This window comes from Pezoporus wallicus, unplaced genomic scaffold (genome assembly GCF_028554395.1).
Source record: "Pezoporus wallicus isolate ANWC-B61680 ecotype Strahan unplaced genomic scaffold, APGP_CSIRO_Pwel_v1 scaffold_2584, whole genome shotgun sequence".
In the NCBI taxonomy this organism is placed as follows: domain Eukaryota; kingdom Metazoa; phylum Chordata; class Aves; order Psittaciformes; family Psittacidae; genus Pezoporus; species Pezoporus wallicus.
In genome coordinates this window covers 11486831-11504879 of record NW_026642851.1, presented here as the reverse complement: position 1 = coordinate 11504879, position 18049 = coordinate 11486831, and the positions used below count along the sequence as shown (strand labels likewise).

Below are 18049 nucleotides of genomic sequence, written 5' to 3'. Positions count from 1 at the left end.
ATACTGCAAGTAGATGTACACTGCCACAGCTCTGCTGTATGCTTCTGTCCCCAGTAACTCATTGTCTTATTATTGCACTGTAGTATTATCCATTTTGTTTAGTTGGAAAAAAGAAAACTCACCAGTATTCGAGTACTGCCCTAGCCTTTGAAAAACTTCAAAAAGCTTCAGAGCCCTTTGCCCTGAGAGACAGCAAAAATGTCTGTCTCTAGGTTCTGTAAAGATTAAGGTAGCAACAGGCTCTTTACAGCATGTGGCAAGCTTCCCATTAAAAGCTTTGGGTTAGCACCAGTAACAAGTTATCACACCAGCCACCAAAAAGAAGTTCACACACTAGCACCAGGATTTAGGTAGAAAACTAAGTCTGAAATTCAAAGCTCAATCTTGAAGATATTAATACAAGAATTAATTCCTGTGACCAAGATAATGACCAAGTCACTCATCATTCAAGGAAACACTTCTGAATCAGAAATGAACACATGAATATTAGTTTAAACTCCAAACAAACTAGTATGAAATTGATCTCCAAGCCTAACACTTTAGTCTGCCAACTGCTGGGAAGTACTTTTCCTTGCCCAGTTTTTACAAGTACTTTTCCAGTACGCGTTACTGCCCACAGTATTTCCAACAAATAACACCTCAGGGAAAAGAGAAAACACGCTTCTAAACTCTCCAGACTACACCATTAGAAAGAAAGTCTACACAGTATCATATACTACTGCAACATAAAAGAATCTGAACACACTGAAAATGAAAGTGCTCATAAACATCCATGTTGCATCTGTATGATAATCTGCAAGTTACAGCTATTTCTTGTACAGAATTTGTTAAGAATAAAGACAATCATCTGTAGAGTTATCATTATTGCCATTTAGTTTCAATGCATGAGTGGCTCTCAAACTGGACAGGTAGAATACTCACAAATGTACCTGGAAAATCTATGTGACATTTGCTTACCATCACATCTGCTCTCCACTTACCTGACTTTCTTCCCTTCCCTCTCCCCCTTCCTCCTAAAACACTTTTGTGGCAGATGGACAGAGAACTCAATGCTTTAAGTCAATGAGAAGGACTGACTCTCACTGGACCAACTGATCTAGAAGGCAGACAACTGTCATTTAGATGAGTATCTGAAAAATACAGCAAGCCTGGGAACAGGACTCCAGCATGATACCTGATTCCCTATAAATCTCTGCAGGGAATAAATCCTTCTGCAAAGTAGGATTTTGGTGTTGTCTAATAGGCAGCAACTTTTGAGGACAGTGATGAGGCAAGAAGGACATGCAAAAGCCCCTGCCTGAACCTGAAAGACAGGTTTAAAGTGAAGCTGAAGGCAAGATGAGAAACATGAGTGTATATACAAGTGTGGGTGGGAACCAGTCCTATGGTATAGACAACAAAAGAGCTGACTGAAGAAATTTGAAATCCAGTGGTAAATACAAGAACAAAACCACTTTTCTACCACAGAACAGTTGCACTACCCTTGAAGAGCAATGTTTTAAGAAACAGCTAACCCTACTATCTAATTCCATTCTCTTTATTTTGTTCTGGCACTATCTACATGAATGGAAAACAACTGCAAAAACAGATACATGCGCTTCGGTTTTACTGATTTCCAAAACATGACTGGATTGGAAGCAATGGTTTTAGCACATTAATCTTTCACACTGAGGTTTTAATGAAAGGTGGTTGTTTCTTGAGCTTTTATTTAGCAAATCATTTGTATGTTAGCCAACAGAATTCCCAAAGGCTTCTTCCCATGCTGTTCCTCTCAGTCTTTTTTTAAACAGGGCCCAACTGAAGACTACTTCCAAAATGTATCTGTAAAACTTTCATTTGAATGCTCTTCATTCATAAAACAGATGGAAAAGTGAACAGCAAGGAGAAAAATGTACAGAAAGCAAGCAGACCTGTACAAAAAGCATCACAATGGAAAACAGAGGTAATTTTACTCTCCATTTCACCATAATAGAAATATTAAAAGTAATGTTCTTCAGACTGTGTGTCACCTTCAATTCCTAAAACAGAATATTAGCTGCTGTGTTTCTGTGCTGAAAGTCACTTTCCCACTGCTTTTTGTAGATTGTTTGGATTATTTAACCTTAAAGAGTCCAAGAGGCTTCTGATTGTTTCACTTCCTATTCCTTTCATCCTATCCTTCGTCTTGTTGGAATTACTTTTTCCAAAGGGTATCAGTAGGGCTGCCAGTCCCCAAGGCTCTTTATTGATCAGTTGCTGAGCTTTCTCTTCCTTCCGTAAAATCCAGGCACTTTCTCTGGCCATAGCTATAAATTTCTCCAGCTGTGGCTGATTAACATTCTTGCTAATATTAAGGTCTTGTTCAAAGGGATTCCAGATATAAAGAGGAGATGATTCAGGTTTATTTACTTCCTTTCCCTGCAGACAGTGTAAAGAAAAAGCCAAAGTTGCTGAGCAAAAAACAAATCACTTATTACATTAGCATTACAAGTATTTTGACCTAGTAGAGAACTTTTTGCAAAAAAATCCCAGTTATTATTAATCAAGTTAAATTTCCTGTCAACCTGACTGTATGACTCCTGTTCTCCGAATCCTCTTAGTGGTGGTTTTCCTTGCCGCATTCAGCTTAGATTTCCTTCAAGGTAAAGAACACACAACTACAGCTTAGCCTTTTTGGCTGTTCTCCTGTTTGCTTTTCCACAAAGCTCAGACCTCACTCACTGCAGTTTCCTACTCCTAGCTCCATTTGTGTATGAGCAGCATGAGTGTGTCATATTAACCTGCATAGCCCAGTGTAGTAAACTACTACAAGCACTTAAACTGTTCAAACCACTCCTCTTTCAGTACTCATTAGGAGCTAGTATAACAAAACAGGATTATTACTTTGGCTGAAATTCCTCCCCATTTAGTTTGTCTTTTAAGTACAGAGGTATTCAGGTCATGAGCACTTTTGGGCAAGTCGCTGACAACTATGTAGTTTGCTATTTAAACACACTTCCATCTCAGTGCTTATCAGTACTCCGTATTACGGAATCTCTTCAGACCTTCCACCACAAGCTGTAGCAGGAATCTATGAGCTACTGCTAGTCCAGGAAGTGACCATGTACATGCTAGATACACTAGCCTAGGGCCAAGAGGACTGACTAGTTAAACAGAAAAACATCAGCAGCACAGACATTTGCCCTGAGAAGCTCAGGCTTCAACATGTATATATTTTTTGCTTGCCTTTTTTTAAGGCTTAATGGCAAAAAAAAGTTCCCCAGCTTAATAAATCAGTTTCTAAGATAAAGCACCAGCAGCAAAAAGATCTCTTAATGCCAGTAATCCATAGTGCCCATTTAGGAAACAGAACACAAATGACCACACAGCAACACAAAACTGAAACTCTTGTAACACCAGCAGGAACAGGTGGAAGGAAGTTAAGGCAGCTAGTTATATATGCAGCAAAATAGCTTCTATTTTTAAAACTGCCAATTTTATTACAGGGTTTTCATGAAAAACCATACAGGCTTTTTCATGAAAAACCAAACATCAGAGTTTGTGCTTTCCAACATACCCAAGTAATGAGACTGCAAATGTCCTTAACGGTGCTATAAGTGATAAGGCTTTGAGAGGAAAACCTTCCTCCTTCACATGAAGGACTCTGGTTTTGGATACAACCAATGTAAATGGACTTTGTACATGCAATTAAAAATGACAGAAACTCCTGCTTAGCATATGTAGTTTGTCAAATGGCAAGCAAAGAAATTCAGTTGATACTGATGAGAAATTAAAATTCATTCACCTTTCGAAGATTTATGGAATTCCTTCTGAAATCAAAGTTTCCATAATATTCAAAAAAGTCACCCAACAATACATCTAAGGGAAAGAAAAACAACAGCCATCAGTAACATGAAAAGTTTATTTTCAACATACTCATAAAAAACAATTTTAAAATGTTGATGACAATTTACCTACCAAGTGTTTCTGTATTATTTGTACATTTAATCTTGCTTAAGTCACTAACAAATGAGCAATCATATCCTCCAATTACAAGCTTGTCTTTTTGATCTGAAACAAAAATCATGGGCATAATTGTAAGTGATAAATAATAAAATGCCATTGTGTTTAATAAAATTCAGGTAACAGACATGACTGAATTTGATGAATGCTATTGTATTAAATACATCAAATTAGGAGTTCACGAGTGAACTTTCAGGTTAAAATTCCATCTAAGTGGTTAAAGATTTAAAAGAAAAAAGTACATGGACAGGCAAAAGAAAAGAAGCATGAGTAAATGCCATATTTTTAAAAGCCTACAGGAATGAGGTATAGGATATCTTTGTATCTCTTAAGTTACTTAACAAGCCTGATACCTCTGCATACAGAGCTTTAACACGCACTAAACAGCACAAATCTCTGAGGCTAATAACTGTAAAGGTTTAAAAAAAATCAGTCCCAAAGTGTCCATTGTCTTTTTTTTGAAAAATTTAAAAGATTTAGGAATATTCTTGTAAAATTTCAGGGCAAGTGCTTTGGCTTATGTATTAAAAAGAAAAAAAAAAAATCTATAGAATTCTAATGGAATGTTTAAACTGATTTTAAAGCAACTGGACACAGACCTTTTTCTCCACTCAGAGCACTCAAAAGCTTCCAGAGAAGCATGTCAACAACCAGAAGGCATGAGTGAGGAATCAAGAACTTGAAATATCATTTTCTATGCTTTTCTAAGATTTACTGAACATAATATGCCCTGAAAGCTATGTATGAAATAGCTGGAACAGCTTGTTTGGGAAGATAAAAAAAATTATTTGCAGACAACCTAGACAGTCTCAAGGATATTCTAAATTGTGAGGAAAAAATATAGACTTTCTTTTAAACATTTGGCATCTATAAAACAATATACATCAGTCTGCACAAAATTCTTAACAACTGCAGAGACATCTGAGACACTACAAGTCTTATAAAACAAGCAAAATAGAAAATAAAAAAAGAGCTAGCATGGAAGCACTGAGCAAATAAATGAGCTCTTAATTATCTGAGGCACAGAACAAGCCTAACCCCTCTAAACAGAATTTAGTAGTGTATTGAAAATGGATTTTTTGCCTTTAAAATGTATTATTTTCACAAAAAAATACATCTAAAACTTGTATATTCTCTTAAACATAAGGCACACATAGTATGCATTAGTATTTGAGGACATAAAGAAATTGCTTGAGTTTATTCATCACTTTAGAGAAAATAAACGTGAAAGTCACTGCAATAAACACATAAACAGCTGTCCTTACCTGCCAGTTCTTTAAGTTGATCTAGTGTTGGAATGATAGGTGGTGATCTCCTTTGCAGAAAAAACATGACCATCATGGTCAGAGAGAAGTTTGTAATCCAGGTGCCAGGAATACTATTTGTAAGTCCATGAACACGAGCCCAACATCGTACACTGAACACTAGTGCTCTTACACGGGAATCCAGACAGCCATAGATGTACAAGAGTTCTGAACTTTTTATAGCGATGCTGAAGAAGGAATGAAGAGTAAGAGACATGTAAATAAGGAGAGAACTGTGAAGTACCAAATGCAGTATTCATTGTTCAGCCCTACAGCATCAGTAGGGTTTCCATAAGAAAACACATTTAACTTTTATGCATTTAAAAAATAGAGGAGAATGCCTGAAATTGTCCAGGATGAAATATTGGGTAATTTTCCATAGTAGTAAGTATACAGTTGTATACTTGTTGTATATCGTAAATAACAATACTGCATTTGCACTGTTTCCTTGTTCCACATCACAATGTGAGTTAAACAAATAAACAAAAACCAAACCAAACAAGAAAAAAGAAAGAAAGAAACAAGAAAGTTCCATCAAGTACTCAGGAATGAAACTATACATAATGAAGGCAAAAACCACAATTTAGCCACAATTGCCTTTGAGGTACATTAGACGCTACCTCTACCCTAACAATGTATTGAAAAATACGTGAAGTGCAGAGATACAATGAAATCTGCAAAACAAGCCAATTTTCAAATTACTCATATTTGGTCCTGCTAGAAAGCCCTATGAATCTGGAAGAATAAAGGTCTTTAGATGGATCAGATTTTTATTTGCTTCATCATATGGTCATATAGACATTCATGTAGTGTAGAAACGGGAGGGCAAGAAAAAGTAGAAGAAAAATGGAAGCACGAGTGAGAGCAAAACTTATTTTGAGTTCAGTTTAAAGTACTTGTTGAACTACAGCTGCAGGAGTTTTTACTCCTAATCTTGCACTGAATTATTCTAAAAATCCACCATGGCATTTTGGGGAAATTTACCATGTCAAAGTTTTACAGCACCTGAACTTCTAAAACTTCAACTCTGAAAATGCTTCCTTGTGTCCAGAGGTTTGGTATTACTCCAAATGATAACAGGACAACACATGCGGTCCCAACCAGCCAAACTGTCAGCAGAGAATTACAAGTAAATGCTGACTTTCACTCTGGCTGCCTATACAAAAGTAATTTTATTGCAAGACATTTGTTCAGTACTGCCTTAACAACTCCTGCATATTATGAAACGGAACTTAGGGTAATTCAGAAAATTCAGGCTAGGATCTGACTGTATCTCATGTAGACAGATCACAAAATCTGCACTAAAATTCTCATGAAATGTATTCTGGAAGATAATCACTCACATTCTACTATTCCCTAACAACAACGAAAAAGTTAGTTACTCATTTTTTATTATGGTACACTTAAACCAGTGTTATGGATGTATTCTGGATTGTGGTGGCTACTTCTTAATAAATAAGTGACAACAAACCAAATAATATGTTTTACTATCAACCAAACGAGGGCAAGCTGTAAGAGGAAAAACAGATGCAAAGAGAGATATTTCTAAGAAGCCTGCTCCCTCTATTGGGCATTGTGGTGAAAGGTCCGAAACGACAGCCACACTTGAGATTCTCCTTTCAGACGTTCAGCAAGTTAATTTAGCATTCAAGATACCTTGCCAGCAAACAGGTGTATGCAGACCCTTAAGAAAAAAAGGACACCAAAATAACTAGAAGCCAAACAACTGAAAACTAACACAACAGAGCTGCTTAATCTGAAAACTAATCGAAAGAAGACAGTGCATATGCCCATATAAATGAAGGGAAGTAATAACTAACAAGTACTGCCTTCTTTCAATTCCTTATTAGTCAACTTTACTGTATAGAGTGGTTTTCAAGTCTTCAGTTTCAGCCAGCAAGTATTTCCTATGCTAGAGAAAGATACCTTAACTACATCAAAACCTAAGCTCTATGAAGTCAAATATATCCTTTTTACTTTCAGAGCCAACATTCACTTCTGTTAACAACACAGAAATGAGCAGACAAAACAATTTTCATTACAGGTTTTCAGAACATTAGTATTCTTTCTAAACTTTTTAAAACTGTCTCACCTGTTGCTCACTGACAGATCACACTGGAATCCTGTCGGTTGATGGGAAAATTTCACCAGTGGGCAGCGAGCATTGAGTATCTTCTGTACACTCACACATCCAGGACCAAAATTATCAAGGCAATCACCAATCACGGAGAGAATTTTCTGGGTTGCTAATCTTTCAGACGGTAATCTTTTCATTTGATACTCCATGTCAAAGGGACCTTTTTTCTAACACAGAATTTTAAAAGTAAAGTGTTAGTCCTGGAACCAGAGACATTTAAGAATACTTGTGATAGACTACAACTGTTTGCAAAAGAGTTTCAATTAAAGATAGATAGACAAGAATTATTCAAGGCAACGTGCAGAACTTTGAAAAAGGTAAAAACACATTGCATTATTTTTTATATTCTTTTTCAGTGATTCAATTTTTCCAGATTAATAGTAATCAATTTGCCCTCATCTGAACAAGTAACTTTACAGTATAATACTACTACATATCACTATTGCCTACAAGTAATTCTGGAATTCCTGAGAGCATATGCAATCTGATTGAAAAGAGGAGCATACAGTGAAATTAGAGAGGCAAACAACAACCAGAACACCCTTAATTTCAAACCACCAGTAATTCCATTTCAAATCCTCAAAGAACAATGCATTATTAGTGAATCAAATATCAGTGTAAAGGACAGTATCTTCTTCATTTAAAAAAAATGATTAAAAAAAACCCAAACATACAAATAACTTAATCCTTCAAAATGAAGATAAGCTTCTGTAAGACCTAAACCAATCACTTCACTACACATAGTTTTTATGACAAACAAAAACACCTGTAAAGATGTATTCTGATAACATCCTGTAGGTCTTTGTATTTTGAACTGTCATATTTGTAGTGTGTATCTCAGTAAAATAACTTCATACCTGTGAAATCTCTCTTCTCTTTATAGTCCCTCTACGTTTGTAAGACGCCTCAGCTAATTTTGCTTGCTAATTCAATAGCTGACACTGATTTATTACCTGCCTTAAGACACATCATGAGTGAAATGTACCCTCTACAAACAGCATTACACAAAGACCTAACTAGTCCTCTGAGACACAGGGGAGGTTACTTTTGTTGTCACCAGGTTAGTGCAAAAGAAACATGGGCTCACAGACAGGAGAAATAATTAAGAAGTTAAGGATCTTGGCACCTTTCCCATAAAGTTAATTTAGGTGCTGAATTTCTGAATTGCTCCAGCAGCCACTGAGGTGGACTGCTCTTGCCAACAGTTCTCCAGACAGCCTATGTGTTTGACCATACCAGGACAGAGGTCCCTCATCCATATAGCTGTGTATGCATGCTACAGCAGGGCTGGCTCAAAGTGAAAAAAGCCTGTAATTATTAGCATTGAGGCAGGTAACAAGAAAGAAAAAGACGAGAACTCTGACAACATGTAGGTGTGCTGGTTTTTGGACCTTTTTGTTTGTGACAAAAATCACAACGTACCTTCCAAACAGCAGCTCAATATCTCTCAGAAGCTGAATAAAGACTTCTTTTTTTTTTTTTTGTAATGATAAAATAGGTACTCTTAATCATTGACAGGACCTTCTCACATAGCTTTGGTGTCAGCTGGGCAGGATGAAGTACTGATACACTTGCCCCAATAGGTTCTCCACCTATTCTTGCCATGTCACCCAGAACAGCAAATGTACATAAACTATTACTTGGGGGTAAATTGATACAGTACCTTAAGCAAGAAGCATAACTGTTTTAACACAGAAATTGTTACTTTAAAAATATCACAGAACTCTTGTTTTGCCATTCACTAATATCCCAAACTGCCCACATGTTCAAAATGCCATACCCACGGTCAAACATTGCATTGATAATCTTGGTAAAGAATGCTCCCACTTTTGCTGCTTTTTAAATTCACGATTAGAAATCAGTTTACCATAAGACTAAAAATAATGTTATTTAATGTAAATAGGCACTGAAATGCCTGGTACCATTGCTGATACCTCCTAAAAGGCTGCAGTAAAGCAAAAATCAGAGGATACCCATTTCGCTGCTGCTCTATCATCTTATAACTAAAGCCACCTCCCCTTGTCTTCACTTGTTCTAAGACTGTCAAGTTACATATACTAGTCACACAATTTGCCAGGGAGAATATTGCTCTCCCTACAAATCACACTGCCAACTATATGAGACTTTTGCCTTCTTCTGAAATATTGTCTGTTGCCCATCACAGGCTATGGGATCAATGTTAGCACCAGGTTTACATGGCAAGGTTTTGGTAGTAGGGTAACTGCTGGGTTGGCTTCTTCAAGAAGCCACCAGAAGCTGCTCCTAGTGTTGGACAGGGATAGTTCTAGCCAGCTCCAGCCGCTGGCCAAAGCTGAGGCCGTCAGTGATGCTCTAATGTTCCTTATTTTACATACTTTCACATTGATGCAGCAGATGTATCCATGTTTTAACACTCTAAAATGTCAACAAAACCAATAAGATCATCATCTTCAGTGCATATAGTCTGTGCCTGCACACAAGACAAAAGCTTTGCTGCACCACACGGAGTATCAGTGTGCCACACAGCCTATTAACCTACCATGTAATCTGAAAGCACACACTCAGCTAGTATCCCTGCTGGCTTCTTGCTGCAGCATCCCCGTAGTAATGAGCCTGTGAACTATCCGCAAGTAATCACAACTGCTAGTAAACTTGTCCATCATCAAGTAACAATAAAGTTCGCAACAGAACTTCTATTTCAACAGGGGATGAATACAAAAGAAAACAGCTAGTTACAAAATATGCTTTGAAAGCATAGGCTGAGAAAGTTGGGGCTCTTCAGCCTGGAGAAGAGAAGGCTGCATGGAGACCTCATAGCAGCCTTCCAGTATCTGAAGGTTGCCTATAGGGATGCTGGGGAGGGACTCTTCATTAGAGACTGTAGTGATAGGACAAGGGGTAACGGGTTAAAACTTAAACAGGGGAAGTTTAGGCTGGATATAAGGAAGAAATTCTTTACTGTTAGGATGGTGAGGCACTGGAATGGGGTGCCCAGGGAGGTTGTGAATGCTCCATCCCTGGCGGTGTTCAGTGCCAGGTTGGATGAAGCCTTGGGTGGCATGGTTTAATGTGAGGCGTCCCTGCCCATGGTAGAGGGGTTGGAACTAGATGATCTTAAGGTCCTTTCCAACCCTAACTATTCTATGGTTCTATGAAAATGGTAATTTTATACTCTTAAGATTTTTCCTGCAAAATTTAAGAGGCAACTTTACTGTTTAAATGTAAAGGGTTCCTAGATTTTAACAATTCACACACAATGTGTGTGTGAACTCTTCAGCTGACATTTTGCTTTCACTGTGTCTGATCACTGTAATAGCATTAAATACTATGTATGTTTGAAGGGGTGTTTCTTTAAAAGTAACATATGTAGCAATATACAAGTTGTACAGAAAAGCTGAGTGAATTTTTAATCTTCGAAAGCTTAAGCCTATTGTGATTTTTTTTTTTTAAGAAAAACAAAGCTAGTTTTTCCCCAACTATCTATCATCATACAAATAAAAAGTTTTCAAAATGCCAGAATCACTTAGTTAATTACCCATTCAGCACCCGTGAAAACCCTAAAAATCAAAGCCAAGCTTTAAAAGAGCACGGATGAAGCCCATCACCTTCATCCATGAGGATGAAACCACAACAGTAGAATGGAAGGTCTGACACTGCATTTGTTTCAGATAATGAGGGCCTTTTTCACAGGGAAATACACCCTACCAGTACAGTCTACGTAAACACCAAATCATTTTCTTCCTATTGCAAGGAAGATGTCTTTCATGTCACATCCAGCTTTTGAAAGTCTTCAAATCCAAACATTCAAATAAACTTGTTCACAGTCTATAGTATGAAGTCATGTAAAATCTAACTATAAACAAACTGATTTCTGTGTGTGAAACAGCAAATGAGCTGCTCTGTTGAAGAAATCCAATAGGTTGAAGATGCACAGCATAATCTTACCATTTCTGCAGCATGCTTTTGTGTATCACGGAAGTCCAGAAACATGTCCACATCACATCCCAATTTGCCAAAGGTGTTGACTGAAGAGCCAAATGGCTTTACTGTGCTGTCTGGAAAATACGCACGTGCAAAATCCTGAACCAGGGAACAGACTAGATATCGGAGCTTGATATTTTCATCTGTAAGCTGATACTCATTCAGTAGGATGTACATCTGACTGCTTATCTAGGTGAGAAAATAAATACTTTAAATATAAAATCACGCATCTTCTGTCTACTACCATACATTTACATCTACTTAACATCACTGCAACTGGAAGATTTTTTTTAATCTCAAATGTGCTTATTTCATACAGAAAAAAATATTTTCGCAATTCCTAATTTCATCCACATATTTCAATGAAAGAGAACCACTCACACAAAATCCTAAGAGGGGTTGCTTTTTTTTTTGTTTTTTTACAAAATAGAAATAAATTGTTTTGTAAGTAGCACATGACTGCTTGCAAATCTGAATTAAGCATGGTTCATTTCTCATTGAAAGAGATCGAGAAACCTCTACTTACACTGTCTGCATGACAAAGCTTCTCAATAAGCTCTTTCACTGGAATGTGAGACTGAGGAGAGAGGTGAAGCGGTGTCTCTTCAGCAGCTTGACTAACTGGGTTTTTCAGCATGAAAGTAAAAAGTCTAGATTTAAATGGAACAACGTGATACTCTGCAGCATTTGGGACTCCAATGGCATCCTGCAACGAGGCTATACTGTTCTTTTCCGAAAATTCTATTAAAGCATGGATACCCTAAAACATGACAAATGGAAACAGACAGGGTTAGATAAATGCATACAAGACCTGAACTGATATTATTTAGATGTTTCTGGGAGTATTGAGACAGTTTTATGACAGTCCTGAAGCTGAATGAGAGGCCTTGTACCTCAACAATTTTTAGGCACTTCTTCACAAGAGGTCAGAAATATTTTAGATATGCTATTCTTGGCAGTAAGCACTAAACATAAAAGTTCTAATATCTATTTATCTTCACAACTGCAACACTTAGGAAGCACATAAAAGAGAGTTATCACTGTAGTCAGAACAACGCACAGTGCAGTGCTATGTGAAAGTTTCAAAGGTTTAGTGTAAAACAGGTTGCTAACTATGCCTTAAGTGTTGCTTAGCTGATTTATGACTAAAAATCTGTTGCCCAGCAACATTAAGAAACATAAAAAATTAATTTAGTATATTAATTATAGATCATTTTCTTAACTTGCATGTATGAAGCCTTGACTAAATGCTGGCATTTGTTTTTGTCTACGTCTAAATTTTACTTTACTTTATTACTTACCCGATTTTCAAAAAAGAAATGACTTTTAATGTTTCCATGACTGGATAAATACTGCAATAATTTTTTTTCATTCAGTTTTGGTGGGCACTTAATTAAAACAGTCCGTTCTGCTTGCTCCAATCGTTCTCTTTGGACCTCAGCAAATGTCTTCTTTCTGGTACTGACTTCAGCACCTATGAGAAGAAATGAGCATCAAGAGTCTTGTATATAAAGAGAAAGATTTAAAACTGATTTTAGTACACTTAGTCTCTTTCTCTGGATTGAACAACTGGCCAAAGGTTTGTCCTGGCTCTCTGAGAGGGTCACAGCAAAAGAAAAAGCAACCAAGAATGAGTGAAAAATACAAACATTAGTGTATGTCTGTCACAAATGTATACATTTGTAAGAACAAGGAATAGCAAATACAGGAAGAAAACAATACTGACTTCCCTTGATGCCACAGGAAGCTTGATCATACAAGGAATATTTTCTCTCCTTTGATTTGCTGTTCACCATCAAAAGTCGGCATGCAGAGTCAGACTCTACATACGAGTCTAGAAATACCAGCTAGCATATGAGGCAGAGCTAGACCTTTGGCAAGCTATGCTGGAAAGATAATCTCTCTCGGCTACCACAAAACCAGCACTTTCACCTTCAGAACAATTCAACATTGGCTTATTTCTACAACTCGTCACCTTCTTTTACAGTAAACTCCTACTCAAAGTTTTCATTTAATACTATACTTTCATCTGCTCTACTACAATAAACCCACAGATCAGTCATATCTTGCCACACTACTGGGAATCTACATTGCTGCTGACAGCCCACAGAATTGACATGGAAATGAGACATGCGGAACACAGACACTTTTTTCTTGACTGCATACATGAAAAGGGGACATATCCTGAAATTTGAGATAATAATCACTTGCCTGCATAACTCTCAAACTAATCTACTGACCACAGCACATTACTACAGCCTGTAAAGCTGCTGTGTGTTAATATTGCCATTTGTAAGTCAGACTGGAGAACAAGCAGTTACTTCCCTGCAGCTACTGTCTGATACAGGAGGACTCAGCAGACCACTCTATTCTATGGTCTTGATTTTGAGGAACCCATGGGATATGTGACCTCACAAAAAACTTAACTATCACCTAATGACATTTGTTGGTATTTATTATTATTAAAAAAAAATAAAAATCAAACTTAAATGGGAGATTTAGGTTAAAGACAAAATTCTTTACTGAGAGTGGTAAGACACTGCCACAGGTTGCCCAGAGAAGTTGTGGCTGCCCCATCCTGGCAGTATTCAAGGCCAGGTTGGACAGGGCTTTGAGCAACGTGGAAGATGTCCCTGCCCATGGCAGGGGAGTTGGAGCTGGGTGATCTTAAGGTCCTTTCCAACCCTAACCATTCTGAGTTTATTTTACAAATGTATTGAGCTCTTACATAGTCTTGTAAATATGAACCAACATAGCTGTTTTGATAGCTTAGTTGTATATAGCATTTTTCATTAGAAAACCAAAAAAGCACTTTATGAAGATGCTAAATATCCTATTTTCCTCAGGGGCAAAGCACTATGAAGTGACTCTTATGCAGAAAGGACAAATTATGTGGATGAGTACCACTATCAGGAGATGAACCTGGATCTTCTCACTCCCACACCTCTCTGCATTATGCCAGATTGCCCATGTGACTCCTGCCTGATTTACTGCCTGTACGTGCTTAGTTACTATGGCAGATGATGTCCTCTCACATCTTTTCCTGGCTCCGCTGTCATCTGCACAGTCTAAGCACAGCACAGGTACAGATGATCACATCCAAAAGGTGGTTGTAAGCATTTTAAATGCAAGAGAGATGGTCCATTTCGCTTTCTTCCTCTGTTCCATACAACATTTCCAGTTAGTGCCAAAGTTTTACAGTCATTTTAAACAGGTATACATCAGCACTCCTGCTGCAAGAAACGACACCCTTCTCCACATGGTGCTCGTAGATACTCTAACGCTGCCCTCTGCATGATGATGCTAATGCAAGTATACACATAGTCATGTAGCAAACCAGGTCCAAAAAAAGAATATTAACCAAAATTTGGACACACTCCAACAGGTCCACGTGCCTTTTATGTTGGGGGCCCACAGCGGAACGTAGTACTCAGCGTCTCACAAGAGTGGAGTAGACGAGGAAATTCATTCACCTCTAGCGCATTTCTACGTTTAATAAACCAAGTCCCAGACAACGCTGGCAGGTTCTGGCCCTCCAGGCTGCACCCTGGCGCTACGGCCGGGAAAGCACAGGCCAACACAGCTCTCGCGGGATGCCGCTGTCACTGCAGGGACTCCGGGGCCCTGAGAAAGTACTGAAGCCTGGGACGCCGGCACTACCCAGGCGCCTCTCCCGAGGCCGAACTGCCCGCCGCAGACACGATAGGCAGACAGTCCGCTCCCTGCGCCCTCTCCTGACCTCATCGCCCCCCGGGAGGCACAGCCGTACCGGCGACACCCTGAGGGGAACGTGCTACGGCCCGGCGACCCCTACCTTCACCCGCCTCCTCGGGGCCGGCCGCCTGCGGCGCCTTCTGCACCGCAGCGCCGGAGGAGCCGGGCCGGGCCTGCCCGCATCCCGCACAGCCGCCAGTCGCCGCCGGGCCGGGGAGGCGCAGGTGGCTCAGAAGCACGGACAGCGCCCGCCTGCCCGCGCGGTGCGCCATTATCGGGCCGGCCGCAGCCTCTGCGCAGGCGCTCGCTCTGCCTTGGACGGCGGTCGGTGAGGCTCAACCTTCCTTCGTCTGGAGCGGAGCGGCTCCCGGACTCCCGGGCTGCCCCTGGGGTACCGGCACGACGTTTGTGGCTGTTGTCACCACCAAGGCGTGTAAAAGCAGGCAGCTGCCTGCTTTGGCATGAGGGAGCAAACTAACCGGCCAGCCCAGCCCAGCCCAGCCCAGCCCAGCCCAGCCCAGCCCAGGCCCAAGGCGTGTGGGTACGGGCAGCTGCTCTGCCCCACAGAGCGGGATACGCCTCCTGCGTGCTCATCTGACAGGGCCTGCGGTCGCCCCTCACAGGACCCCCGCCAGCCAAGGGGGGCATCGAGGTGAACCTGAAGGGGCCGATGGCCGAAGTGATAGGGGCTGAATGCAGGTTTCAGCTGACTGGCTGTTGAAGAAGGGGAAACACTAGTGATAGCTACTGGGGATAGCTCTAAGTGCAGTCAAGAAATGTATTAGGGCTTAATTATTGAAATGGACCAAATAAAGAGTTTGTTTCTTAATAATAAATACATAATTATCTGCCCCATCCCTGGCAGTGATCAAGGCCAGGATGGGGCTTTGAGCAATCTGTGTCCCTGCCCATGGCAGGTGGTTGGAACTGGATGATCTAGAAGGTCTGTTCCAACCCAAACCATTTTGTGATTTGTCCGGTCCCATGGCAGGGGTGAGAAAAGGGAGTTACTATAGAGAAGGCAGTATGCATGTTCTGCAGGATCAGAAATGCAGTGGTTAGGTCACAGAGCTGCAGGGCACCCAGGAAGTAGCCTACAGTATGGTTCCCAGGTATGGACTGATGAAAATGTCATTTTTGTTAGTATTTAAAAATAGTGATTTCTTAAAAAACTTAGGGTCATATGTGTATTGTATGTTAGGCTGGGCTGTGTGGCTCTTTTGTGTGTTAGCACGTCTTCACTGCAGAGCTGTACCCTTGGGAGCCTCCTAGTAAGTCAGGGTCTGTAAGTAATTGCTATGACCTACCTCGGGTTTGTATCCTAGGATGATCCTGAATCTGAGTAGATTGCTTTTTAAATACTGCATTTCAGTTTATACCCTACATACACATGCCATGGAGCAGAAACCTGTGTTTCCTCCATCTTTCCATGGTGAGTTTCCTCTGGAATCCTATGACTTGCCCTTTGTAAATGCAGTGATGTGGAGAGAAACTCCTCCTCTTTTTCCCTTTGAAGCTGGTCTAAAAAAAGGAAAATGGATTCATTAAAATTAATTGTGGGTTTAGGAACACTAATAACCCAAGCAAATTCCTCAAAGAGGATACCGAAGGTTTCCTAGCTTGAGAGGTGCTGTGTGTAAGAATGTGTTTGCTCAGCTTTAACCTTTCACATTCAAGGTGCTCCCAATTCTGCCTTCTTCTAGGCCTGGCCTCTCTCCTTTTTACCTCTCCTGTAGCCTGCCTGCTTCCTTAGTCGCCTTCAATTTCCTTCCTCTGGTTTTATTTCAATGATCTTAAGCTTGCTTGCATTTTTTCACAGGTGTTTCTTAGTAAATGTACAGAGTAGTTAGTGCAACTGGGCAAGGTCCAACTCAACATAGATATGTATTTCTTTATGGAGGTTTGCCGATGTGTTTATCATCTGTGTATTTTGGAGAAGAAACCTTGTGTGAACAGATCTTAACACTGCTAGCAGTATTCCACATGCTAAGTTGTGATGCTAAGGGAAACAAAATCAGCTAGTGAGCCTGTCTAGTTCCCTACACATTTCAGAATGTCATTTGTGCCATACTTTGGGCAGTTTTGAACAGCACAAGGCACGTAACAAATGTGCAACCTTTAAACAAGGGAATCGGTGTGTCTAGGTAATGGAAACAGAAAAGGAGTTGTATGTACTGATAATAAACACTGGAGCCTAAGGAGAGTGTTCTGAAGCTTTAAAATGAAAGTTTTGCCACCAACTTCAGTAAGCAAATACTCATTATAGTGCAGATAATAAACAGAAAATACAGCTTCTGTCTCATGAGACCTTGAGGCAGGTTCACATCATCTGCTCCTAGTGCTGCGGCAACTGGGTTTGGTGATCCAGAGGTGTCACTTCTCTCCTTAAAAGCTAATTCGGTGAAGAGGAACAGCTGGGCAGTGCAGTCCTTGCAGGAGTTACTACCTTTTGGATGAGAAATAAAATATAATCCTGCCCAATTTTAGCAATTACCAAGTTTACACTGCTGTCCCCAGAGCATTTCAATCCCACCGCCGCTAACAAATCCTTCACGTTGTTGTCCTGTATTCCACCAGTTTCAGCTGAATTTTTATTCCTGTAACCATAGAATCAGCTATGTTGGAAAAGACCTTAAAGGTCATCAAGCCAGTCGTTAATAATGCTTGAACTCGGTGTGCGTAGGGAGCTGGCAGGATCCCCCTAGATGCGCCCGTGACAGGGGAGACCGAGGGGCTCACGGATGGCACCGGGGCTCTGGTAGCGTCGTGGCGGCGCCCAGAGCAGGGCGGTGCAGCTCCTCCCTTCCAGGAAGCCGAAATAGAAACCTCGGCCGGGGCCGTCCCGGTCCCCCGCCCTCGACGTGGAGCGGGCGGTGCCACCTGCGCCCTCCCCGTCTCCGGGAGTTCCCCGCCTCCGGGAGTTCCCCGCGGGATCCGGCCGAGAGCGCCCGGC

At 40.2% G+C, this 18049-nt stretch overlaps 1 protein-coding gene across 1 annotated transcript; it reads right to left on the bottom strand.

Annotated features, from left to right (window-relative positions):
* Nucleotides 1–1521: 1521 nt before the first annotated feature.
* MTPAP (mitochondrial poly(A) polymerase) lies at nt 1522–15383 on the bottom strand. Its single transcript, XM_057432640.1, has 9 exons — nt 15197–15383; nt 12684–12856; nt 11909–12142; nt 11347–11571; nt 7378–7589; nt 5247–5473; nt 3937–4029; nt 3764–3837; nt 1522–2397 (listed from the first exon to the last, which is right to left on the bottom strand). Exons 1-9 carry the CDS (start codon nt 15366–15368, stop codon nt 2059–2061), a joined length of 1749 nt encoding a protein of 582 aa, XP_057288623.1. The 5' UTR covers nt 15369–15383; the 3' UTR covers nt 1522–2058.
* Between the last annotated feature and the right edge of the window lie 2666 nt (nt 15384–18049).